The 26,142-nt window shown below is 42.7% G+C and overlaps 1 protein-coding gene across 2 annotated transcripts in view; it reads right to left on the reverse strand.

Annotated features, from left to right (window-relative positions):
• Nucleotides 1–667: 667 nt before the first annotated feature.
• LOC118430269 (zinc finger protein castor homolog 1-like) overlaps nucleotides 668–26,142 on the reverse strand; it is a 43,477-nt gene continuing 18,002 nt past the window's right edge. For both annotated transcript variants that reach the window (XM_035840997.1, XM_035840996.1), the window contains exons 2-12: nucleotides 21,231–22,751; nucleotides 20,288–20,378; nucleotides 17,675–17,839; nucleotides 8,506–8,748; nucleotides 7,149–8,050; nucleotides 6,296–6,418; nucleotides 5,659–5,785; nucleotides 4,856–5,030; nucleotides 3,882–4,032; nucleotides 3,223–3,460; nucleotides 668–2,885 (exon numbers count right to left, since the gene is read on the reverse strand). In XM_035840997.1, coding sequence (XP_035696890.1) covers nucleotides 1,299–2,885; nucleotides 3,223–3,460; nucleotides 3,882–4,032; nucleotides 4,856–5,030; nucleotides 5,659–5,785; nucleotides 6,296–6,418; nucleotides 7,149–8,050; nucleotides 8,506–8,748; nucleotides 17,675–17,839; nucleotides 20,288–20,378; nucleotides 21,231–22,729 — 5,301 coding nt within the window. In that variant the 5' untranslated portion in view covers nucleotides 22,730–22,751 and the 3' untranslated portion in view covers nucleotides 668–1,298. The remainder of the gene's footprint in view (nucleotides 2,886–3,222; nucleotides 3,461–3,881; nucleotides 4,033–4,855; nucleotides 5,031–5,658; nucleotides 5,786–6,295; nucleotides 6,419–7,148; nucleotides 8,051–8,505; nucleotides 8,749–17,674; nucleotides 17,840–20,287; nucleotides 20,379–21,230; nucleotides 22,752–26,142) is intronic.

A 26,142-nucleotide genomic window follows, 5' to 3' on the forward strand; every position in this document is an offset into this window, starting at 1 on the left:
TTGTTTACGCTGTGCAAATCCTGGGCTCTGTAATGAGGAAACGCACGTCGTGCGACTTTCGGTTATAATGAGGAATTGTACGCCCGACCTCACAAAGCATTGTGCGTTGCAAAATAGCGGCAGATGTTCCAATCTACCGCTGTAAACTCCTGTTTTTTAAAGGAAATTTACGCATTTCAAGTCCGACGTTTGCGACACGTCACTCATCGTATCAATGCGCTCCGTTTTACGCCACCACTTTCCGCTTCTTGTGTACATGGATTACGTGCCAATTCGGGTTGCTTTGAGGTCATGCACGTGTCTGTTGACTACGCGAGGTACCTCGGCACGCGCAATGTCGCAATGTCCGCCGCTATGCCCGTCGCTTTTGCGCCCACGAAAATGCGTGTCCGTTCTGTGCCCAAGCGTGCGAAGTCAGCACGGGGCGAGGTAATGCACGCGTTCGGAGTTTGCGTGAAGTTGCTCAAAACTCGCCAATCGGCACGAAACGTGCTATTCTTCAAGCGACGCTATCTTTACACGCGTGCAGTTACCGTCACGCGACAGTAACTCCGCACCCGTGCAAAGATAGCGGCGTTTGAGAAATGGCACGTTTCGTGTGGAATGACGTGTTTTGAGGAACTTCACGTCGTGTTGTTCCTCGTTTCGGGTACCCAAAACATAGCTCCTGTTATTCCATATGTAATCTTAAAATTGATTTATGTTCACTTGAAAAATACAAGGTAGCACCCTATACAGCAGGATTGTGCAAGCAGCAGCAAAACACATGCATCAAAATTCTCATCAATATCAGAACAATTCCATTTAGTCCTTATACACATGTACGCTTTTTATAATAAGTTACCACAGAACCACTGTTTAATAATATGTAACACTACTGAATTTCCATACACAATTTGCACACATTCAAATCTTATTTACAAATTACATCACTGTTTAAAAACCGACCTGTTGTTACGTACCTACAAAAGTGTCTCCTATGAGGTGTGAAATTCATCAGTTTTTGTAACATTTCATTTGTTTGTATGCTGGTATGCATCTGCTTAGTTTTACATTGTTCAATCATCATTCTTCATCATGCAACTGGATGGCACTCTTAATGTGCACTTTGTAAAATATCTCCACAAAAATCTCATTTTTTCTGTGTAAAGGATAACTTTGCTTTCACCTCCTGAGGACACTCTAGATCAGAAACGTTGAGGTTTTTTTGCTGGAGCATGCGAAGATGCTTGATTCTTGTTTGTTTTGTTCATCGTTAGTCCTGATGAGTTGGTACCTGATTTTTAACGAGAGTCTAATCAAACCGTAGCGGAGACGGCCATGGACAGGCTGTGTTTGGTGTGCTTCCTCTTGTGAGACTCCATCTGTGACATCCCCACCACCACGTGTCTGCAGCCCTCGTGCATGCAGTGGAAGTGGGAACACTTCATGTTGTACCTGCAACCGTCCTGCTCGCAGCTAACCCCCGACCCGAACTGCTTAAACCCCGCCGCCTGGACCGTGTCGCTCTTCGAGTGGTGTTTCCGATGGGCGGTCACCTTGGTGCTGTCGGTGCACTGGAAGTCGCATCGCAGGCAGTGGAAGTGCGTGCTCTTCTCCGAGAACATGCAGCCATCCCGCCCACAGCTCACCGAAGACTTGTACCGCTGGAAGTCGTCTAAGACCAGGCTGTCCACGCGGTCGTGGTGCTGCGAGTGTTTGTACATGTGCGTGCGCCCGCAGAACTTGTACCCGCAGTTTGGCCGGGTGCAGTGGTAGTGGGTTACCCTCATGCTGAACTGACACTTCGGGTCCTTGCAGTCCTCGTAGAGATCGTAACGAGCGAATCCCTCAAGCATCGTGCCGTCGTCGATCATACGAGAGCGCCGCTTCTTCACGCGGAACTCGAAGGACGAAAACGGGTTCCTGTTGGTCGGCAGCTGGTGCAGTGTCCCTGAATCGTTGCTGGCCGAGTCGTTGCTGCCCCCCGGTGTGTTTGGCGTGCTCGGTGGCTGCGAAGATTCCGAATCTAGCGGCGTGAGCGGTACTGAGAAACTCGAGAACAGCGGTGTCGGTGACATCGAACCCGGGGAGGTCAGAGTCGGCTGCGGTACGGTCTGGACTTGTTGTGCGAGCAGCGCGGGGGCGACCAGCCCGGCCTTCTGGATTTGCTGAGCCAGCTGTAGGGCGTGTGCCGCCACCTGCATCTGCTGCGTCTGCTGCACCTGCGATAGCAGCTGCGGCTGCCCCAGTCCCGCGAGCGTCGTGGTCGGCTGGGTGACCATGAGCGTGGGCAAGCCGGCCCCGGCCAGACTTGGGGCTTGAGAGATGATAGCGAGCTGGGGTATGGCAAGCGGAGTGCTGGGCACGGCCTCTCCCGTCTGAGTGGTGATAGTGGGCGATGCGGCGGCTGCTTGGTTGATGTTGGACGTGTTCACGGTCAGGTTGACAGGGATGGCCATCTGGGCTGCCGCGCCAGACGTGAAAACCTGAGGGGGAGAGGTGAGCGCCACCTGCATGGGGTTCGCTGGAGGGCTCAGGAGGATGGTCTGCGGTAGGGAGGTCATGGGCAGTATTGGCACCGGCGTCGCTGCCGAGCTGCTAGCGCTGCTCTGAAGAAGCGGCTTCTTTAAGATTAAGGAGGAGACAGCGTTCTGAGGCGGCTGCCCCGGAGGCGTGTTTGAGATGACGGACTCCATGGCGGCCTCGCCGTTTGCCTTGAGGACCTGCTCGAAGTTTCGCCCGAAGAGGCGGCGCATGTGCTTGCGACTGTGCGTGACCATCTGGTGCTTGAACTGGAAGTTGAACTTGCAGCCCGGCCGGATGCAGTGGAAGTGGCTGCTCTTCAGGCTGTACTTGCACCCCAGCCGGCCGCAGCTCTCCCTCTTGGTGAAGAACTTGTAGCCCTGGAACAAACAGGTATTGTTGTATTATTTGGAGCACAACTGATTTACCTTATTTAAAACTGATGTATGTCTATCACTGATTTGGAGTTCATCTTTTTGCTTTCTGTTAGTAAATTCAATGTCATAATTTGCTCTACAGTACAAGCCAGTTAATTGCACAACGGATAACCGTACACTTCTGTTCATTGCATGGAATCCCCAAATCCCATGGTGCTGGAATGCAGCTGGATAACTTTGTTGCACCACCCGGATAATTGCACGGAATACACTGGCAATGTGTGCAATTAAACGGCTTCTACTGTATCACTAACGAAGATCGAAATAAACCAAACCGAACCTGGGCCTCTCTCTGCTCTGCCTTGTCATGTTTCTTGAGATGCCATGGCAGTTTGGAGGTGCCGACCGTTGTGAAGTGGCAGCCAGGCTTGTTGCAGTGGTAGTGTCCCCGCAGTCGGTACTCACACTGTTGGTCGGGACATAGCCGCTTGATGCCGTAGTAGCAGAAGAAATCCTTTGCATTGTGGTATTTATTGAAGAACTGGAGACCCTCGGGACTGGGGGTAAGGCTGTGCTCACTGTAAAGGAAAAATTAGGTTGGTTAGGTTCAGTTTTCACCTGTTTTTGTCTATGGCTTCAATTGGTCATGATCATCAGTCAAAGTCAAAGTCAAATCAGTTAAACAAGTTCACACTTATCCTACAGCATTGTCTGGCTAAACAGTCTTATTCATGGGGACAACACATAAAAATCAAACCTCAAGCTGTGCTATGCTTTGAGTATATTTATAGCAAATCGATGACATGTTTGTATGCTTACATCTTTGAGATGCATACAAAGATGCTTGAATACACCAGTACAAATCAAGAAGCATACAGTGATTAAAAGCCATACCGAATGTTTGTCCTCTTGCCAAACAATTGGTGTGGCCTAGGCTTCCAAAGTATCAGTGCCACATTTCTTAGTACAACTGTTACAATACAGCTAGGCATTCCCTACCTGAGGTTGGTGGGGCTGTTGGAGTTGTCGTGCATGTTGGGGTGGTTAGCAGCAGCGTGTGCCTGCACATACGCTAGCAGGCATCCGTCCTTTGTACAGTGATAGTGGCTGGACTTCATGGAGTAGTAACACTCGGGGTAGCCACAGTTTTCTGTAAGGGAGAGACAAACACAACAATGTCATTACTCAACAACTACAGCAGCACCCGTCCTTCGTACAGTGATAGTGGCTGGACTTCATGGAGTAGTAACACTCAGGGTAGCCACAGTTTTCTGTAAGGGAGAGACAAACACAACAATGTTGTTACTCAACAACTACAGCAGGCACCCGTCCTTCGTACAGTGGTAGTGGCTGGACTTCATGGAGTAGTAACACTCGGGGTAGCCACAGTTTTCTGTATGGGAGAGACATATGTAATCCAAAATTCTTTATTCCTACAACAAAAACCTATGGCTAGTAGCATAGCATCAGGTTGCAGGATTAACTGGTAGAACAATATACACACAGAATGTATGATAAACTTTTCAATACAATGTATAATGCTTTTCTGCCTGGCATTTCCAGGAATTCTAAGTCTCCTTGACTTCAAATTGCTTGAAACAAAACTCACACTCTAGTTTACATCAGAGAGGTACAGACTGAGACATATACTGATTTTAAATTTGACTTCTTTTTGTTATGTTTCCTGTGTTATGTCGCGTTAAGGCTAAACTTTTGGTTCACTCGTTTGGCAGTATTATTTTATGTTATCTAAGTTAAATCTGACTTTGCACAATCTTTATGTTTATGTTACCTAAGTAATATGGTTTCATAGAACGTTATGTATGTTTATGTTATTGAAGTTCATTTGGTTCTGTTGAACTTAATGTATGATTTACGTTTGGGGTTCTCCCCCCAGGGGGCTTTGAAAAACACTGTCAGGCGACATGCTTTACCCTGGTTAAATAAAGAATTAAAAAAAAAAAAAAAAATACCCTGTAGGGTGAACCTCCTCATCCCAGGTATCCCATCGACCTGGCTGCCGGACGGTAAGGAGGACAGACTCCCTGTGACGGGTTTGATCTCTGACGGAGGGGTGATCATCATCTTGTGCTGCTCGTAATGCTGGTTGTTGGGCGTCAACATCTGCACAGCATGGGTGCAGCCAGGCTGAAGGGGAGGGGAGAGGTAAGTGATGAGAAATGTGTGTCATTGAAGGGCTAGACATCCGGGTAATAAGATACACAATAGATAGGTGACTCAAGAAAATGGATAGATTTTGCAAGAGGTCAGACATTTTAGATGAAATTTTGCTTGTCTTTTGTCGATGGCTGAAATGAGAATCTGATGAGGTACATGTATATGTTTTCACTGTGTAAAAAACACCATCTTTTTTTAGATTCTGTGACATTTTTAGCAAAATATCAGCAAAGGGTCAAGATGAAAACAAGGCTTGGTTATCAATGTGCTTGAGGTGTGGCTCTTCTAAAACACTGGACCTCTGATTTACCTGATATCCAGAGGACATCCCTAGCAGAAGCTACATGTGGGAACTACTTTTCACCCCATTCAGTGTCTTTCCAAAGGCACAACACAACATTGGGGTCTTTTTTTAAGATTTCAAATCAGGAAAGAGTTGCAATTCCAAATGGAAAAACATTGATTCCAAATGGAACAACATTGAGACCTGCAAGGGGTTTTGAACCCAAGACATTCTCTATCAGTCAGTCAGCAACCCTAGGCACAAGATCACGATTTGGAGAAATTAACTTAAAAGAAACCAGAGAAGCAGACTGACCCATGTGCAGTGGTAGTGGGACTCCTTTAGCCTCAGCTGGCAGTTGGGGTCGTACTTCTGACAGTCCTGCGATTGGCTGAAGCGCTCGAACCCGTTCTGTATCATGCCTTCACTCAGACGGTGGTACCTGAAATCAGAGGTACAGATTACTAATGTAAATTGTTGCTGCAGGGGATAATTTCTCAAGCGTAACAAGAATGTTAGCCTCTACCAGGCTCCACACATGTCGCAGGATAGTAGAAATAGACAAATAACACACCACAGGAGTTAGCCAGCCAAAAAGTGTTGTCACAAACTTTAACTGTTGTTTTTGGCAGGCTAACTCTTCTGGTGTGTTATCTGTCTATCTGGCTGATATCTACCATTTTTCCAGGGACAATTGTGGAGTCTTGTACTGGTAGAGACTACAAAAATATGACTGTATCGTGTGTGCAAAACACAAAAATACAATTCGATGAAATCGTCAAAAAAGAGCAAAGCAACAGGCACATGGTAATGTCATGACTCAATGATTTATACAAAATATTCATTGTCAGGGAAACTGATATCATAGTAAATAAAGCTAACACCAGACAGTATAAAAAGTCGAACATATTCCTGCCTGCCTGTATGCCTTCAATAAAGATACCGAACTCACTTGGCATGTTTGTTGACTCCCTCCTTAGACCTAAAGATGGCCCCACACCCCTCCACCACACAGTGGTAATGGTCCTTATACAGGAACTCACACCGAGGGTCGCAGGGGTCATTGGCAGTGTACCTGCAACAATGTCATCAAACAGAGAAATGATTGTAAATCACAGTAGAGTGGTTGACAGGAGACCTGGCACATCCCCTTCTTGTATTCAGCTAAAAGAAAGGGTATGTATGACTATGAGGGGTATAACCCCAACAGTGCTGTATACCATACTAATGAATGTATGTCTCTAATACTACTTGTTTAATGTATATGATAATCCCTATAATAGACCTATACACAATTCAGGGAGGCTCATGCTACTCACTGTGTATGTAAGTTTGCAGTTTTTGAAATAAACAAAACAATATAAATGGACTTGAAGTCAACAGTAAATTACCAAACAGCTATAAACAATACAGGGCCAAAGGTCATGAATAAATGCTGTAAATACTTTCCAAATGCAATAAAATACAGGCATATTCATGAGGGCAGGTTGATAAACACAGCTTCAGCAAGGCCACAAAATGTCATGAATAAATGCTGTAAATTTATACATCCAATATTTAATGCAATAAAATGCAAGCTTATTCCTATGGGCAAGGTGCTAAATGCTCTCCAACCTGCAGTACTGATCTCAACAGACAGGTGGCACTTCCAGAACAGCTAGTTAGCATATCACAAGACTGACATGTTGACATACTGTAGACATATCAAAACACAACTGTTATAGTGTTACTGCAGTACTCAAATCAACCAGTAGGAGGCACTAAATGTTCAGCAAAACTTCTTAGTACATTTAGCAAGAGCCTACCTCTTCAGAAATTTCTCCCAAGTGTCCGTGCTCCTTCCACTGTCTCCTTCCTCCACACCTGGCAGGTTCAAGTTCAAGGAGCTTCCCAAGTCCATCTCTGCCGTGGCTCGGGGGTTAGCTAGGGTGGCGAAGTTTGCCGTCAGGTTGAGAGAATCGCTTAAGTCTACCCCGTCCATCGACATTAGCTGCGAGCTTGTGTTTTCCTGTTTGATCTTCAAGTTCAAGGACCCGCCCGAGCTTTCGCATTCGTCCTCCTCGCTCTCTTTCTCTTTCTTGACGTTGACCTGCCCCAAGGTTTCTTCGCTCGGGACGGGGAACTGAGGTAAGGAGTTGGAAGAGGTGGGGGACGCAGCAGCCAGCTTGCTGCTAGGACTGAGGGCGGCGGCTGCCATCCTTGCGAGGGATGCGGAGATGACCGGACCGGACTTTGCTTCTTGCACGTCCGTGGCTTCGGGCATCTTGGCGAGTTTAGCAGCCTGGAGAGCAGCAGGGGAGGGTGCGGTGGGGTTGGTAGCAGCAGTGGTTATAAGAGTGGTGGGGGCAGGTACATGTACAGGTATGGGCGCCGCCTGAGGGACTTGTATCTGGATGGGCAGTGTTTGTTGCTGCAGCTGCTGTTGTTGTTGTTGTAGCAGCTGTAACTGTTGCTGTTGCTGGATGAGCTGATTCAGCTTCATCCGGTGCACCCCCGGGGAGTACTTGTTGTCCCGTAGGTTGCGCAGCTCCCGCCGTTCGTGCTTGCGCCGGTGAGAGTGCATCTGCCCCGTCGAGGTGAAAGTGAACCCGCAGCCTGGCCGGATGCAGTGGAAGTGGTTGGACGCCTTGGAGTAGACGCAGCCGTCGAACCGACACTCCTCGTACTTGTAGAACTTCTTGAACCCCTCCTTGGTGTACATGTCGTCCTTTAATGACAATGACAATGAAGTTTATTGCATATTCATGCTGGCCTGGGTACCATCCGGATAGTTCACTTCTGCTATCCGTCTGGAGCCCTGCACATTCAAACCATTGGGTGCTAACGTCAGTTAATGAGAGAAGTAAGGAATGGGTTCTAGAGCATTCTTTCGATGACAACAGGCCTCTCACAAGCAGATGGAGGGCTTGTCCGGTGTTGGAATGCCTGTTTAAATGAGCACTTGAACCCATTCCATAATTCGCTCATGTGTAGGGACGAAATCAGCGCCTGCGTCCAAAATTTGGACAACTCCAGACGTTAAGATTTGTTTTATCTACATGATTGTGTAGCATTAACGAATGTATTACGTAGATCTTTGTACAGTGAACAAAGTGTACTTTGTTTTCTACATGCATGTAAGTTTTCTACATGCATGGGATTCTTATCACAAAATCTTATCACCTTGATGTGGTAGGCCTTGTGCTTCTCAATGTCACACTTGTTCTTAAAGGAGAAGTTGCAGTTTGGCCGACGGCAGTGAAAGTGCGTTGTCTTCTGTCCGTAGAACGAGCAGGTTATGATACCGCAGTCTTCCGTGGCTCGGAAGCGCTGGAACCCTTCGCTGATGAACGCAGCGTTCTTCTTGTGAAAGTTCTCGTGGGTCATGACATCAGACGTACTGGTGTACACTTTATTGCATCCAACCTGGAGAAAACGACAAAAATCTAGTTGTTGTCAGCTATTCATGACCAAATATTGTCTACCTTGACAATCCTGACTCTCAAATCATAGGTTTGTTTCTCCAGAAATGTCAATATAGAGAAAAACACCTTGTTGCATCCAACCTAAACAATTACAAAAGAAACTGATTCATTTTCAGTTATCAATGACCAAATGATTTCTTGTGTACCTGGTCAATTGTGACTAAACATTCATAGATTTAGTTATGTTGCAATACAATCAATATAAAGAAAAAAACAACACCTTGTTGATTGCAACCTGAAGGAAACAACAAAAATTATTTTTGTTTTTGTCAGTAATTCATGGTTGAATTATTTTTGGTCTACTTGGACAATCATGGCTCTCAAATCATACGTTTGTTTCTCAAAAAATGTCAGAATAGAGAAAATAAAGTTTAACATTTAACAATTCAAAAACTGCAACAAAATTGGGGGCTCAATTTTGAATGGATTTTCATGAAAGAAACTACAGAACATTACAAAACGATGAATAATAAATCATTCAAATTGAATACAGACAGAAAAACAACATTCTATTCTGACATTATTAAGACAATCATGGACTGCAAATAATCACTAAATTAGTACACACTACATGAAATATTCATTGAAACCATTTGGTTAAAAACACTCAGATCATGGTAGAATTTTTTTTTTCATCTGTATTCAAAGTCTCAGCAAATTCAGAACTACAAATGACAGTATGACGGTAACTAAAAAAACAGCTTGATACAATTTTGTTGCGGACATAACTGTTACAGGACAATATATACAGCCCTGGTCTTCTTTATATGATGCATTTGTCATATTTGCTTGGCAGGAGAGATTATAAAATACCGGGCAATATTCTCACAGCTCTAGTTGTCTGCAACATTTCTGTTGCACGTGATAGAAAAGGTTATAAATTTAAAATCAAGCACATAGAATTCCGCCCCTACCCCTGCATTAATCATTAAATGATGCATGGTGTCACCCATAAATTCTACAGCGCTTCATTAAATACTTACCTGGGAAATGACAAAGACATAAAATCTTATCAACTAGGAATTCAATTTGTTCACAAGACCACCGCATTCATCATTTCACTCACACAAGCAGTGGTAAAATTTCATACCATCAAACATTAATTTTTTTCTCTTTTTTTTTTTAGACTTCTATGAAGATAGGTAAAGCATATTGATAGGAGTTTCCATGGTTTATTCTGTGTTTATTCAACAAGGGCTGTAGGCTTAATGCTGGTCCCCCTACGCACGTCTGTCATCCTTATTCAGCTGCTACGCCTGCAAGCATAAAAGAGCTCAGTAAAAGCAACTACTTTGGTCTAATTTGCTTTCAAATTGGAACCCACTTTCGGAGATGATCACAAATGAGAACATTTATGCACGGTATATCAAATTCCTTTTGACAACTCATGCAAGGCATGACATGCCAGGGTAATTCGGTGTCCAAGGGACTGAGGTATTCAAGGGCACGGCATTCTAGGGCCTCATTTAGTATGTTAATATAATAATCTATGGAACATCACAATGCAGGTATAGACTAGGGTGTCTTTGGATGTTCGTACCCCATTTTCGGTAGCCTTAAATTTCAAAACTGGTGACTGAAACATTCACAGTTGCTTTGTTTTGAAATTCGTTTCATGAAAAATGGACATCTTGGAAACTGTACGCAATTTGCCAGCACTGTGTAATGGTGAATTTGAATGGCAGTATAAAATATAAGGGCCCCACAAAATCCATAATGGAATTATTACAAAATATCTAAATTGCGCGGAGGGCCCGGAATGAATGCCAATCACCTCTGCTGCAGGTTTTTTTCCAGGCACACTGTTTCTACAAACAGTCCTTTACAAACATGTTGGAACCACTTTTAGTTTAACGCTTAGCAAAAAATTATCTTTAATATTCTTGAAGGTTTGACTAAAGTCAAGCCTTCACAAAGTCAGGTTGTGTTTTTGTGTAAGTCTTCACATCTTTCTCAAAGACTTCATCTGTCTTTGACAACTGTATTGATGTTGTACTCGCTCTACACAGTATTTGGAAGATGTCATTGTCAATTACACTTGTTTGACAGACACATTGACACACATTTCTTTCATGTGTTTAGCCGTATATATATATGTTGTATTTTTCATTTGGTTGTTTGGAGAAAAAATTTACTCAGTCTGTTTAATCATGTACACCATTCTTACACAATGGTGTGTGAGTGTGTGTGTGTTTCTTTTGGAATTCTGACTAGTACTCCTTCACTAATTTTCTGGATAAAATGATCTGAAGTTTGGAAGGCGGGTGGGGGTTACATGTAGTTTGGTTTGAACCAACACCCCCAAGGCCTTTCTTCTTCACTTCTTTTTAAACACATCTTACAATGATGTCATCTAGTCATTTCATGTCTTATTTGCTTCCTTATAGGAAAGTATCTGCTGGCATTTTGGTTCATTTTCTGTACTTTGAAGGCAAAAATATAGATCAGATACTAGCGGGATTTTGCTCAATTGCTCAAGAGCCTCAGGCAAACTTCAAAATTCTTTAGAACTGAAAAAAACCTAGCACCCTGTGTATGGATTTATCCCTACTTCTATGGATTTCTGTCATCCCTAAGTAAGAAGGTAGTCAATAGTACGACCTCTCTGACCAATATTCCGCAACCCATCTAACCTACAGACCATGTCCACCTGCGAAAAATCCATCCCAATTTTCCCAATTTCGGACAAACGGTCATTTTTGGGGCCATTACTGCAGTTTTGAGGCGTCCGCTGGGAAAAGCTGTGAGGATGATATTCCAGCCAAAAGGCAAAAGTCAATTAAGAGGGGGGCTAGGGGCTAATGGAACGTGAAATAAGTTCACTGTAGCCAAATCTGCTGCATGTTGCCAATAAATTAAGTAAATGTATAGGGTCAGCACTGCACTAGTAGGAACCAGGGTGGCCAAACTGGGATCAATATAGAAACAGGGGGACAGCAGACTTCCAATTTCTGAGCACGACCTGCCTCGCTGGGCCTTAGTCCTTCCGCGGGGAGGATCGATAATCTTTAAGGTAATTTATGGCCACCTGAATGGGCAGGTATGTTACTTCACTGGGGTGTTTAAATAGACACCAGGGTCAAATTAGGGAGACTGGCCCTGAAAAACCGGGGGAAGGAAGGGATGAAATTGAATTTGGGACAGACTGATTTGCATACCAATTTGATGAGGGATGACAGTTGGGGGAGGGGGGGGTGCTTTGCACTCAACATAACTTCCAAATTATCATCTATATTGAATTTTACTTCTTTTTTTCCGACAAAAATACACTGTTATTAGAGATAGGTAAATACACAGTACAGCTGCATTAGAAACTGTCTACCATATCATGACTAATTCTGACAATAACAAAATCATGACTAAAAAACCATGACTAAAACATGAAATTATATATAAATTGATAGTAAGGCTATCTGATTCACTATGCAGAAATTTGCATGATTTTCCCATTGAGTTATACCATCTATATTGTGCTATCTGTTTCCAATATCTACTAGAATTACTGCTGATTTGTCCTACAGTTAGCTATTGGCCAATAACACATTGTACATCTCACCGGCCCATTTTCTGTACATGTGCTATAAAACATTTTTCAGTCTATGGCTAGATTCTCTGAATTAATATTGAAGTTAGCAAAAAGTTATCAAAATGTTGGTGACAGAATGGAAAAAAGGAGTCACTCAGTTAATCATTGAGCACACTGCAATAATCTGTCTGCAACAATTCAAGATTACAGCCTTTTTTTAAATCTAATTTTGCTTTCAACTTGCAATTTTCTTCCGTGGCTACATTACTGGAAATTTGGTGATCTGCAAAACATAATGCTTTCAGTACAAGTTTGTCTCCCAGTCCTATATTTTCACATAAAGATTATTTTTAAAAAAATGTTTGAGACTCAAGGAAACCATAAGTCCTATGAGTCAGGATATTAACTTTTGGGGGGCAAATTGTGCAAAAAGTTAGCTAGTCTGAAGGCCTTTTTTGAGGCGTTGGGCAGGGCCCGGGGGCTCGTATTTCTAGGGCATGATATGAGAACCCTGTCCTCCAACCACCTTGTACATCCTACCTCCCTAAATGAAATCTGGTACTCATTTTTACAGCTGGGTGGAGTGAGCCAAGTTGTGTAAAGTGCCTTTCCCACTGACACAACATTTGAGGCAAGGATTTTGTCAGAGGATTTTGTCCTGAGCCAAGGCACCCTTACTAATACGCCAATACGAAACCACCTGCAAATTGTAGATTGTGTATTTCTAGCCTGGCATGTAGTCACTGATATCACCACTAAGCATAACAATTTGGTTAACTCCAATCCTGTGACCCTGACATCTCTAAGGACTTAGCTTCAGCCCATAATTATCTTTTGTGCTGTCATTAGTCACACTTACTTCATTTAGTGTCAAGTCCTATGTTTAGATCTGTGATGTTCTCTCATTGAGAGTCATACCATTACCACACAAAACTGTTTGAGAGTGAGAGAGAGAGAGAGAGAGAGGGAGAGAGAGAGAGAGGGAGAGAGAGAGACTGGGGAGAGGAATCTACAACAATGTAGAACAAGAACTTCATAATGTTGTAGAGAGTAGAGACTAAAATGGTTAAATGCATGCCAATTTAGAGCAGCTCAAGGAAGCATCCTTGTTTGATATCCATATTTCCCTCAAGACAACACATGTATAACTTATAAGACCTGACATTTTACAGTTGTAGCTTTTGTGAAACTGCCAGATTTCTTGAAAGAATTGATGAATGAATGAACAGTTTGGGCACAGGTGCATTCGCCTGGAAATAGGTAAATAACAATGGGTGGCGTAGTCAAGAGTTCTCAGTTTGGTTCAACTTGGTGCAATCTTAAATGGCATTGAAATTTCTGTAGCGCTGTTTGTGAATGTCTATGACACTTTATCAGTTTATGAGTAGGAAAAGAGAACTTAAAATGAAAACATCTGCCTTTCCCATGTTCACAACTGCCATGAAGGACAGTGGAACAGTCGTCGAATATTTTGTAGTTTGTCTGACCCTTACCTTTTCCCCCATGACCTCAGTTAAAAAGCTTTGAGGTACGACAGGTAAAACAAAGGAGTGCCACACCTAGCCTTGGGGCAGGTGGTTGTAAGTCACCACTATAAAAGCTGATAAGGTCACTGATTAGAACACACTAAGCAGCAACTTTCATCTCTCATTTGAGCCAAAACTTATATTTAAAGTCCAATTGGAGCAAAACAACATCATGAAATCAGAAAGCTGTGGGGGAAAAACTTGCATTTCGCTTCTATTCAACGTTTACTTTCGAATTAGATAAACCAAGGACAAACTCCTTAAAAAGACTTTAAGTTACAGTATGGAACAGCAGTAAAGACTCAAATCTGACTCTGTTCACTCCATGAAACAGTGTGGGCAAAAGTACAGACAGAGTTGGACAAAATTTCAAAGTACACAGAAAATTTACTTGCCCAAACTAACTTTTCACTTGTCCGTACTTAAAATGATATTTGTCTATTTTGTCAATTCCATCAAATGGAATTCTTTAATTGTTGGCTCTATTTTTCTGTGTTGACCAATGCTTGATGCTATGACTGTGAAAGGTAGCATCTAAAATCTCTCTCATTGAAAAAATCTTCCTTGCCCAATCGAACAAGTGGGGTAGGACATGCACTTGTCCAATCAGCACTGTCACCTGCCCTGGACAATTGGGACGGTTGACTTGTCCAACTCGGGCAGATTTTTTCTCTCAGACTCTGAGAACCAAGAAATTACATCAGCTTGGCCTACCAGGGATCTGGTGTGAGTGTGTACATGAAGAAACCTGAGCCAATCAGATTTGCCTGTAGCCTTTGGTTTTAAAGATCAACACTGAAAGCCTTCCCCCACGTGCACTTAAACCACATTTTCAACACACTGTCACTGGCTCTGACAATTTCTCGGAAGCATTCCTGGCATACGCCACCACACCTAGTCGTACAATTGCACTAAGTGCCAGGCCACCTCTTGGATTCAATTAAAGCAGAGTTGAGCGATCTGAAGGTCAATTATTTTTAGTTCCACGGACTTGAGGCCAAAACAAACTTCTGAATGATAAAACAATAGTTCAAACAAACAGTCAAGGTCCACCACTGCATAGGGACCACCTGGCTATTGCCCTTTTCCCATTTATACAAGTGACCATCCTACTTAACCATTTTATCTGTCCCAAAGTGGTCTTCATAATGCAGGTTTGACTATTGTTATTGCTAGGGGTTGTGAGTGTTCAGTCATGGACTTAACAAAAAACTAGAAAGGCAACATTTTTGGAAAATGCAGAATGTTTTCCCTCTAGCCTTGTGTCAATGTACTCAAATACAATACTATATCCGTCCATTTGGCTTGCCCCAAAGTAGTGTGTGTAAGAAAAGAAACAGAATTGGGGATATGAATGTAAAATTTGAGTAGCCTGACATGATAGCCAACCCAGGTAGACAGCCCAGGTAGCCAGGCCTGGTGCACAGCCTAGACTTTTCTGTAAACCCTTTCTGGCAGGAGAAAGACAGAAAAAGAGTACACCAAGGAAAATATTTAAAACAAAAATCCTATGAGAAAAATTGACCCGTACTGCCGTAGCAATTTTTGTTAGTTGATGACAAACATGGCACTCTTTCTGGTGCTTGAGTTGTTCTTGGTTGTTCACGATGTCACAAAACATGCTGCTCACTTTTCTTCAGAGTACAAAGCGTATTTCTTGTGTCTACTACTTTGGAAGCTGAATCTAAGAGTAAGACACTGAGTACTAAAACTAAGACAGAGTGTGTGGAGTACCACATAGAGGCCACCTGTAGACTTAAGAGAGAGCAGAAAATACTTTACACAAAGAATATTTCTAACCACAGGTCCTGTATCAGTGACCACTAGGGCTGGGTATCGGTACAGCGTACCGGTACAAAACCGGTTTTTCTTATAGGACCGGTCCAGAAAAACCGGACCTGAAAAAATTAGGTGGACCGGATGTTGGACCGATTAGAAAATTAACAGATTATTTCATCAGGCATTCACACGTTTTGGCGCTTGCAGGTGGAATAAAATAACAAGAGTGAAGTACAGTAGAGTTTATAGTAATTTCTACCAAGTTTTACAGCCAATCGTACAGGTGCAGTTAGCGTTGAAGGATTTTAAAATGCCAGTGTAAGTCTAATACTCCACCAAACAGATCTCTTAGTAGTGAAATAGACCACTGGTATGAGTCATAATGCATCAGGTCCAGGTTCAGGTCCGGACCTGGACCTGATCCTCTGGACCTGAACCGGACCTGGACCTGAATTTTCTGTACCGGTACCCAGCCCTAGTGACCACCTTTGCATGAGGGCCACCTGGCTACTGTCAACACTTCTTTGTGAACATTTAGATGATTTTTCATATCTATACAAGTATCAAAACTAGCAGGTGCTTGCTTAAAAGGTTCAAACGTACTGCGGTGCAATTCTGCTATGTATAGCTGCTGCTTCGAGTGAAGTCGGGCCAGCAAGGTGTTAAAAACATTGTTTTCTACTGAACTAAAGCGCATTAAAAGCATCCATCTAGATGCCACTCTTTCAGACAGATTAAAACAGGCGTCACGGGTCCGATGGCGTGATATCGCCTGTTGTTGACTCCACATTCCTGTCCGTCTGAAAGGCACTTACACGAATGAACAGAGCAGATTCAGTTACAGTTACAGTTATAATTGCCCACCTGAACCACCTTAAAATTTTCCTGTAATTTCCAACACAAAAATTGGATTTAGCCCGAATTTTCGATCGCCCCACTCAAGCGTTTGTCAATGTAGAGTACGAGACTCGATAAGCAATGGAACACAATTTGCAGAAAGTCTATGGCAGTCAACAAAAAACAGTCCAAAATGTTAATCATAATTCAACTTTGTGTTAGAAAACACTACTTTCCACATCTTTGATTGACTTCTATAATCACAGATGAAAAAAAAACTTCTACAGCGACAGCTTCTTTCCTCACACTGCCATGCTATGGAACTGTCTCAATCATTCAATGACAACTGTTTCCGTCCTGTATATAATTTGCAAAAACAGTGCTCATTGCTGTCTCCTAGCAAAATAACTTCCATCTATCCATCCTTCAACTTAGTTCACATTCTAGGAGTGGTTTGGGCAGAAAGGCAACAAATTTGCAGAAATGCAGAATGTTTTCCTTTCTGGCCTTGTGTCGAGCTATTCACACACAACACTATACCATTAGGATCGCCCCAAAGTAGTGTATGCAAGTAAAAAAAAAAGAATTGGGGCTATGAATGACGGTATCTGAGTGGCCAGACGTGCTAGCCAGGCCTGGTAGCCTGGCCTAATGCACAGCCCTGGTAGCCTGGCCTAATGCACAGCCCAACCTTTTCTGTAAACCCTTTCTGCTAGGAGGAAGAAAGAAAAAGAACAGTGTCACCAGGAAAAAGAATATGTCTTCCTGAAGGAGAAATATTATCCTAGTATGTTCTTTTTTTCTTAAAAAAAACAAACAAAGAAATTTCAAGCCAACAACCCATCTGCATACGGTGGTAGTGTGTGTTTCTAGTTGAAACCACTATACATCGATTTGATATCCATAGATACCTTATCTTTCAGTAGCAGATATAGGTTACCCTGCGGATAAAGGTGAACCACCAGTCCCAAACACAGGTGACTATAGATGTGCAAAAGATAGGTGTGACGGGTCGTTCAGCGTAATATAACCAGCTGCTGCTGCGCCGCATGCCTGCGAAGCTGGTGTGTTATGCCGAAGGGCGGTTATACCGGCTATATAGACACAGATACAGAAGCTGGTGTGTTATGCCGAAGGGTGGTTATACCGGCTATAAAAACACAGATACAGATAACTTTCAAGCTAACTCTTCACCTCACCTGCATACAGTGGTAGTGCGTGTGCTTCAGGTTGAGGGAGCAGCCTGAGTAGTACACACTGCAGTCGTCCAGCGGGCTGAAGCGCATGAAGCCGTGCTGCAGGGAGTTGTCCTTCTTCTTGTGCATGTTGTAGTGGCGAATCACGTCCTGCTTGTTGGTGAACCGCTAAGCAGGAAGGAAAAGGACAAGGTTAAGGTCACTTATTTTCTTGGCTCTCAGTTCAAGACATTTTCAAGCAAGACAATGATGAACACTGAGGGAGAAAAACTTTAATCTGACTTTGAGGAGGAAGTTTTCGGAATGAACACAGACATATAAAGTTTTTCTGAGGTTTCTATCTGTTTTCCTCACGTATTCTTGATACAAATTACTGTCTAAAAATGTAGAAGAACCATTACAGGGTGTAACCTTAAGAAAAAGGATGCCTTCTTGGGAAGTTATCATTTTAGCTAGTAACCCCATGACTGTTTTATCTCTCTCTCTTTTGGGGTTTAAGGCAAATAAATCTTAGAAGCCATCAGATCACAGATTGGTACAGTCAAACTCGGGACAAGTAAAATGTGGTCTATGTGGATAGGTGGTCATTATAGGCAGGGTTCAGTGTCGGGTGTCAATGGGAAAAAGTATCAAAGGGTCACATCAGCCAGGTGCTCCATATGTAGACGTGGTGACTTCAGATTCAGATTCAGATTCAGCTTTATTCCTGGATGACTTGGCATGTATGTACACATGAAATACGTCATCAGTCACAGAAGCAACTTAACATTAATACATTTACAACATTTAAAATTAGACAGCAATCGGATTAAGAAAATATACATGACAGAATCAACATTCTTTACCGCTCATCTAGCACTTTCGTACAGCAATCGTACAGAGCGGGGTGCAAATGACATCTCATGTCGCTTCGTTTTACTTCTAGATGCCCTGTATCGGGCTTCCTGACGAAGACTGTAGGAACTGTCCTGAGGTGAAGTAAAGAACTCCCTCAGCGGAGAGCTACTGTCCCGCAGTATGTCTTGTAGAGTCCTCAGCGTCGCTGCGTCCCGTCTGTCTGATAGTGAGGGCAGAGAGTCAGATGGGATACCAATGATTCTAAGACAGCGCCTCTGCATGGCTTCTAGCTTGTCTGACAGGTGTTTCGGCAGTCCTCCCCACACCGGACTGGCATACTCCAGTAAGGGGCGTAGGAATGTTAGGTAAATCTGGAGCAAGACATCAGTAGGGAGACCAGCCTTCTTTGCTGCTGCAAGGTAATACACACGTGGACGGGACTTCGTCAACATGAAATGAACGTGTTCATCCCAGGTAAGGTTGGCAGTGATGTGTACTCCAAGTAGTTTGAAAGACGTAGTCCTCTGAATCACATGTCCGGATATTGTCGGATGAGGAGGGACAGGAATGTTTACCTCCTTCCTTGCGCTGATAACCATGTCCATTGTCTTTTTCCCGTTTACCTTGAGAGAGTAGTCCTCCCCCCATTCAACAATGGAGTCAAGTGCCTTCTGCGTTTGACCAGGAAGTGACGCCATTAGCATTTCAGAGGTTGTCAGATCGTCCGCATATTTGACAGGAACAATGGGCCTTGGCAACCTTGCATCCAAGGTATTTATACAGATGACGAAAAGTGTTGGTGATAGAATACCACCCTGTGGAACACCCGCGAGGACGTCGTGGGACTTAGATACATGGACTTGGAACAAGTTTCACTGTATATCATTGGCTAGGTGGTCTTTATGTATGGGTGGTCACTTGTACATTCCTTCATTCCGGCATCGTACAGGTTTGACTGTTTGTCATACCTGTGACGCAAAAATGTTCTATACGGGTGTTCCGGACCGGGTGATAACTTTCCGTATCAGGACAGACGGGCTCTAAGTTGTATCACAGGGGTTCCATCAAAAATTCGAATACCGGATTTGGACGTTGGAACATTACTGTTGTAACACTTTTTGTTCGAGGGTCTCAGCCCTCCCACGATCCGACCCGCGGTACCTTGGGTGATACGGAATACACTGTGTTGTAATTCTATATATATCAGTGGCCAGGTAGTCCTTGTGTAGAGGTGGAGACTTGTGTAGGTTCAACTGTATAATGTCATCATGATACTATCATTAGCTGGCTGATCCTCTTATAACTAATCCACCTCATGCTGGGCACAGCAAAGAGATTATACCCCCTGCCCCGAGGGAGCACATGTACCTGGTAATTACAGGCCACAAAGCGGTTACACAAGCAACTGGATTTGATTTTGGAAAGGTCAGATGTTTCAGACACCATCCGATGTCTTTGGTCACTGACAACGAGAAAGATCTTGTTGGAGAGTAATTATATCTTAGTTATGAATTAATTTGCAAAAACAGGTTTATTATGACTATGAATCAATATGCAAAAAGGGGAGGAAAACAATTTCTAGCAGTCCAAAGGAAACAAAGATAAGACAATGTATGTTGGTGTTGTTGTTTCAATCACAGGAGCTATAACGTTTTGTCACTGACGAAATACTTCAGATGGTGTCTGAAACGTCTGACCGTTTCCAAAATCATATCCAGTTGCTTGAGTAACTGCTTTTTGGTGACTATGATCTTATTTCCTGGATGTCTTAAACCGTACCTGGTAATTACACTCTGTGTCCAGGCAGTGGAAGTGCTCCTTGTACTGGTACACACAGTGGAGGTGCCCGCAGTGCACGTTTGCTGAGAACCTGGGACGGAGACAAGAAACACACAAATCATGTATCATTCTGTTTCTGACACTGTTGCAGGGTTGGACAAGTTAGAGTCGATTCCACATTACCAAGAGGGTCTTTCTTGCCTTTTGTTCCAACATTTTGAAAATCTTTATAACATTCTAAATGTCATAAGTAACAGTTTAGAACTATTTATAACATCTGTGTGATGTTCAAAATATTTTCTATAGTGTTCATACATGTTAGAAACATTTCCAACATCAAATCCATTATATCTGTTAGTTTCTAAACTGTTCCAACATAGATTCATCTTTTGTGATCATATGTTCGAACAGTGAAACAAAATGATGAAACTGGGTCAGTGGGCTGGGAAGAGGGCAATTCACACATCCCTGCCAAGTACAGGAAATTGTGTATGTACACATGTACATTTTCTGTACTTTCTTTTCTGTGACTTACTTTGCGATATACTTCTGAAATATGTTCATCTTGAATTTTCTAGTTAGGTGCACCCAGCATTACCTGCTTCTGTGACTTACTTTGCGATATACTTCTGAAATATATTCATCTTGAATTTTTTGGTTAGGAGCACCCATGCATCTATTCTCAAAATTTCGAGCCCTCTATTACTGTAAATGCATTTAAGTTCATGGGGATTTAATTTTGTGGTAGCGGGAAAATGGAGTTTTCATGCACTGTGGATTTAAGTTCACGGTAGTGCCATAGAAGTGTAGTCAAACACTATAATGGAAAAATGCTTGCAGTGGTTTTAAGTTTGCAGTGAAGTGGCCACATCAAAAACCGCGAATATAAACCACGGTGAACATTTCTGCATTAACCGTTACTGTACCTGATCCTGTGACTTACTTTGCGATATACTTCTGAAATATGTTCATCTCGTTGTTCCTCAGCATCTCCTCCACATCAGGCTTGCCGTTCTCCGAGAAGCAAGCCTTGATGTAGTCCGTGCTGGCGTTTGCCGTGCGGCCCAGCTCACCGTCAAACAGGTCGCTGTCCACGCTGTTGGTGTTTGATTGTAAGTCTGAGGTAGTCATGGCGCTAGTCACTGTTTGCGGGCCGGCGTTTAAGCCCTGAAAGTTCCGAATGTCGTATTTCAGCGGGCGGCCGCCCTTTTTCATCGGTTCGTTGAGGTTGGCGAGGATGGGAGAAATGTCCTGAGGCTGGAGATATTTGATTCGTTCGGGATCGAATTTTGACGAGCGGCGGGGGGATATCGTGCCGGCCGTTATGGTGTCGTTTGGGTCGGCGAAATTCTCCCCCGACTTGAGCTTCTGGATAAAAAAGTCGTATTTGGACCCCCGAGCGTCTATGTTTGCTCCCGATAACCCCTGCACGAGGGCAAGAGCCTCGTTTTGGATCCCGTTTCCCTGTCGCTCTTTGATCTGCATCTCAAGAATTTTGCCCGAAGAAAACGTTTGTAAGGGCAGCGCTTTGAGGTCGTGATCGCTGGAGTCGTACCCGAACATCCCGATCAGTTCGTTCATCGTCGTCTCCGCGTAATCTCGCAATGTGGAGGCATCGCCCTGACTTACTTGAGGTTCTGTTGGAGGTGTTTGCTCTGGTTTGTTGCTTTCTACAGTTGCCTTGTGATTAGTGTTACTAGCTAGAGGGTTGGCAAGTTGTGGTTCAGAGCGAGAGTTGGTGCTTGCCCTCTTGTTTATATTGTCTTTTTCAGGATCATAGTCCTCATCGTCTTGGTCTTCATTGTCGCTCTGATTGAAAGGGTTTTCGAACTCGGTGGTGTCATCGATTTCGTCTTCACTGTCGCTACATCCTGTGGGCTGTACGATTACGACGTCACCGTCGATGCATTCCTCTGAGAGTTCCTCCTCCATCTGAAAGTGCGTGATTTTGTTCGGCGTCCTTTTTCGTCTAGACGACTCCTCTGGTCTTTGCTCGTTCTTATCGCTAGCTAAGTCTACATCTTGGTCGTTTCTAACTGACAAGTCTTCTGGTTGTTCGTCTTGTAAGAGTGCCGCATCGTCTCTTGACGATGCAAGCTCTGGAACAGAGTCATCATTCCCTATTGGCTGGATATCGTCTTTGCTATCTTGCATTGCACAATCTTGTTCACTATCTAAACTAGACTGTTTATGATCAGGCGAATGATCCGTTCTACTGTTTGATTCATCGTCATCATGGCATGAGTCCTGTTCTACGGCAGGATCAGGAGACGCCACCCCGTTTACAGGAATGTCCTCTTCCGAAACCTGAGGCGCGACATCGGTCGGGTCTCCTGGACTTGAGCTGTCTTCTGGAGAGTCTTCCACGGCGCGGCGTTGGGTCTTGAGCTTGGCGCAGATGGCGTCCAAGGCCAGCCCTCCCTTCCGCTTCTTGGCAGACATGTCTAGAGCTTTCTTGTGTCACCTGGAAGGTAAAGGAAGAAAGAGGTTAATCTTTAGTCGTATGTGATATAAACTGACTGTGAGTGTAACAAATAGGAAATACTGTAAATGCATTTAAGTTCGCAGGGATTTAATCTCGCGGTAGTGGAAAAAAGGACTGTTCAAACAGCACTACTGCTATTGTTATTGTTATATATATAAGTTTGTTTTTATTTAATGAGAGAGAATCTGTGTGTATTGGAAAAGGCAAAAAGGCAAGGAAAAAACTGGGGGGAGGGCCATTGAAATTTTTTTGTTGGGGGGGGGGGGGACAAGCCATTAAAAAAAAATATTTGAACCTTGAGGGGGGGGGGGGGGGTTGGTTACCCCACCCTTTTTGGACCAACCCCCACCATCCCCCATCCCCGTAAATATCATCAAGTCCCTGAGTAACTCAAAACTGGCTACCAGACATAATTTATACACATCCTTTTTAGACTGCCCATACATGTACATGTCATAAATGATTTTGAAAGGTCTCAACAGCAGCAAGTATTGATTTGGTACCTCTAGTTATGGCCATCTTATGGGTCAAATTAGAACTGTAGCTATGCAAGGGGGTGGGGGGGGTGAAAAATTTGTATTCTTCCTGCTTCACTCATATTTTTGTGATGACTTTCCGATAAGTATGACGAAATCGTTATGCTTGGAGGCTGTCCTATGCGATGTGTTCAAGTATCAATTCCAGTAAAAATCGTTGGATCATTCAATCTGTAATGATTTAGACACTGCTAAAGGGACACTTTATCATGTTTTGTGTTTCAAACATAATACCCCAGAGATAAATGTCATGATCGAGAAAAATAATCAGTCACCGAGAATTTCCTTATTCTATGTTACAGAGATTATCTTTTTCCTAAAAGCTCACCTTAGAACATTAAAATCATATTGACATTGCCACAACCTGGATTTCTATCCAGGATAATCATAATTTACAAGTAAAGATAAACCAACACACAAACCCGACTTTGCTTTTAGATGTATAATATTGGAAGCACGGGTGGAACTTTAATAAAATGTGACACTAAGTCGAACTATAAAGCCCAAATGGTTCACTGTTTGCAATATCTTGGGACCATAAAAATAGACACACATATATGTATATTTGTTCAAATATAACTGATCTTTTGTCTCTGTATACAATAAAATAAGAGTTTTACGCCATATTAGATTCTAGAAATTATGTTTTCAAACTGGTAAACACAACAGTTCAGACGGTACCCCACTTTATACAGAGTCAAGGCTTTGCTCGATAGCCACTTTACCAGTCTGAATGTGTAAATTGAACCGACTTCTCCTAAGCATTAGCCAATGGCTTTGAAGCCATAAAATGCCATTGCTTGCCTTATATAATGTCTGCGCCTGTGATATGTAAGTGTATATGGGTGCATTAGCTGTTAGTTAGTTATACTTTCAGTGTCAAGGCTTTCAGCAAATAAAATACTACTTGTAAAGGGGAGCATTCTGTCCAAGTGAGAGAATTTTACAATAGAATGAAACTCAACAATAATAAAGAAAACGTTTTATTCTAAAAAAGTAAACATTTCTTTCTAAAAACATTTATTCAACTTCAAAGACATCATGAATTCATATTAATCATAATCTATGTAAAATATAATTGCATTGATTCATAATCTAGATTTCATCCAAAAATGGAAATAATGTTTTACAATCTTTCATTTCCTTGAATATGAAATCAAACAGTTACGTGAAACTACGTAGAATATGGTCAAGGTTAATATTTATTAGATTGTCTCTTGCATTCAGACATTTGACGAAGGTTGAATAAAGCCCAATTTTGCGTTGACTGTGATGTTTTCATGTCTACAGACAGTAAATGCTATATCCCATATCTCAGCCTGTGATTCGTCTATCTAGTTACTTTTACATGTATTGAATTTTGTGTCCTGGGTCCCCTTGGAAATCATCTGGATGGAGAAATATCCAGATACATGTACTCTCTAGACAGAATAAATAAATAAATAAAAACCCTGCCTTTTATGCTGTACCTGTACCTTATTTTTAACTGATTGAGGAAAGGATATTCGACCCGCATGCAATGTGTGTAATCTCTCTGAGCTGGCAGTGTGACAGAAAAACCATCAAATTTGGGCAAAAATCCCTTTCAATCCCATGGCAACGCAACCTCCGGGGATAAAATGTCATAAACGACTGCTTTCATTAGTATTATCTGGCATGTCCTCCAAGGACAGAGGGGCGCGGCAGACAAAAACATGATTACAACACGGCCAGTTTACTATTATCTGCAAAATATTCCGCAATTAGGGGTCGTCCCGAGGGTGGGATGTAATTTTCTTTTCAGTAGAATGTTGGCGCAGAAGTATCATAATTTAGCCCAACATGACTGATACTTTTGCCTTGTAATGTCAGCGCTTTGTTTCCCCGGTACTTGGAAAGAATGAAAAATTCGTCGAGTAGAAGTTATGATTATGAACTCAGGAAGAATCTAATTGATGTATATTCAATAAGTGCCATAGTGATTGTGTGACTCACGTATGAACATGTACCTTTCTGTTTGTTTTGAACTTTCAACTAGAGCAGCCTTTAAGTTTAACATCCTGCAAATATTACATTCTTGATAACTTAAATTAACTGACACGTAGTTATACAGATGTAGCTCAGAATTTATCATCTTACGTGTACATCATCATTTTGTGTCAGCAACAATTATGGGAGTAGACCATGCCCTCAGGGTTCCTGGTCTTGCGTGCAGAACGTATCAGATATCCTACAATGCAGGAGGCTTTAAGGCATCAAGAGTATGACATTCGTATGTAACAAGCATTGACTAGGGTGTCTAGAAAAGATCCTTAGGCCACACCAATATAGTCTGTTGATTCACTGACTACTGTAAAGGCCTTTAAGTTCGCTGGGATTTAGTTTTGTGGTAGCGGGAAAAAGGACTGTTCGCTTTGGTTTTAAGTTTGCTGTAGCACCATGCACTGCAGTCTCTTACTGCCATGGAAAAATATTCGGTTGGTTTTAACTATTTTAATTTAAGTTTGCAGTGAACTGGCAACGCGGAAACCGTGAACATAAAACCACAGCGACAATAAATTCTGAATTTACAGTATTTTATCTAAAATTTTAGCAAGAAGACATCATGAAAACAGAATGCTAGGGTGAAACCTCGCACTGAAACTCAAGAACAGACTGTCCTATCAGAGTTTGTTTTCACATTGATATTCCAATTTTGTATTACTTCTTAAGTTAAAATCCGAGAACCAGATAATTCAATTCATGTAGCCACTGTCAAAGTACATCATGTGTACCTTGGGCTAGCAGGACAACGTACATGTATAGTCCTAAAATCTACATGTAAGAACTAACATAATCAAAACCCATTTACAACT

This window comes from Branchiostoma floridae, chromosome 14 (genome assembly GCF_000003815.2).
Source record: "Branchiostoma floridae strain S238N-H82 chromosome 14, Bfl_VNyyK, whole genome shotgun sequence".
Classification (NCBI taxonomy): Eukaryota; Metazoa; Chordata; class Leptocardii; order Amphioxiformes; family Branchiostomatidae; genus Branchiostoma; species Branchiostoma floridae.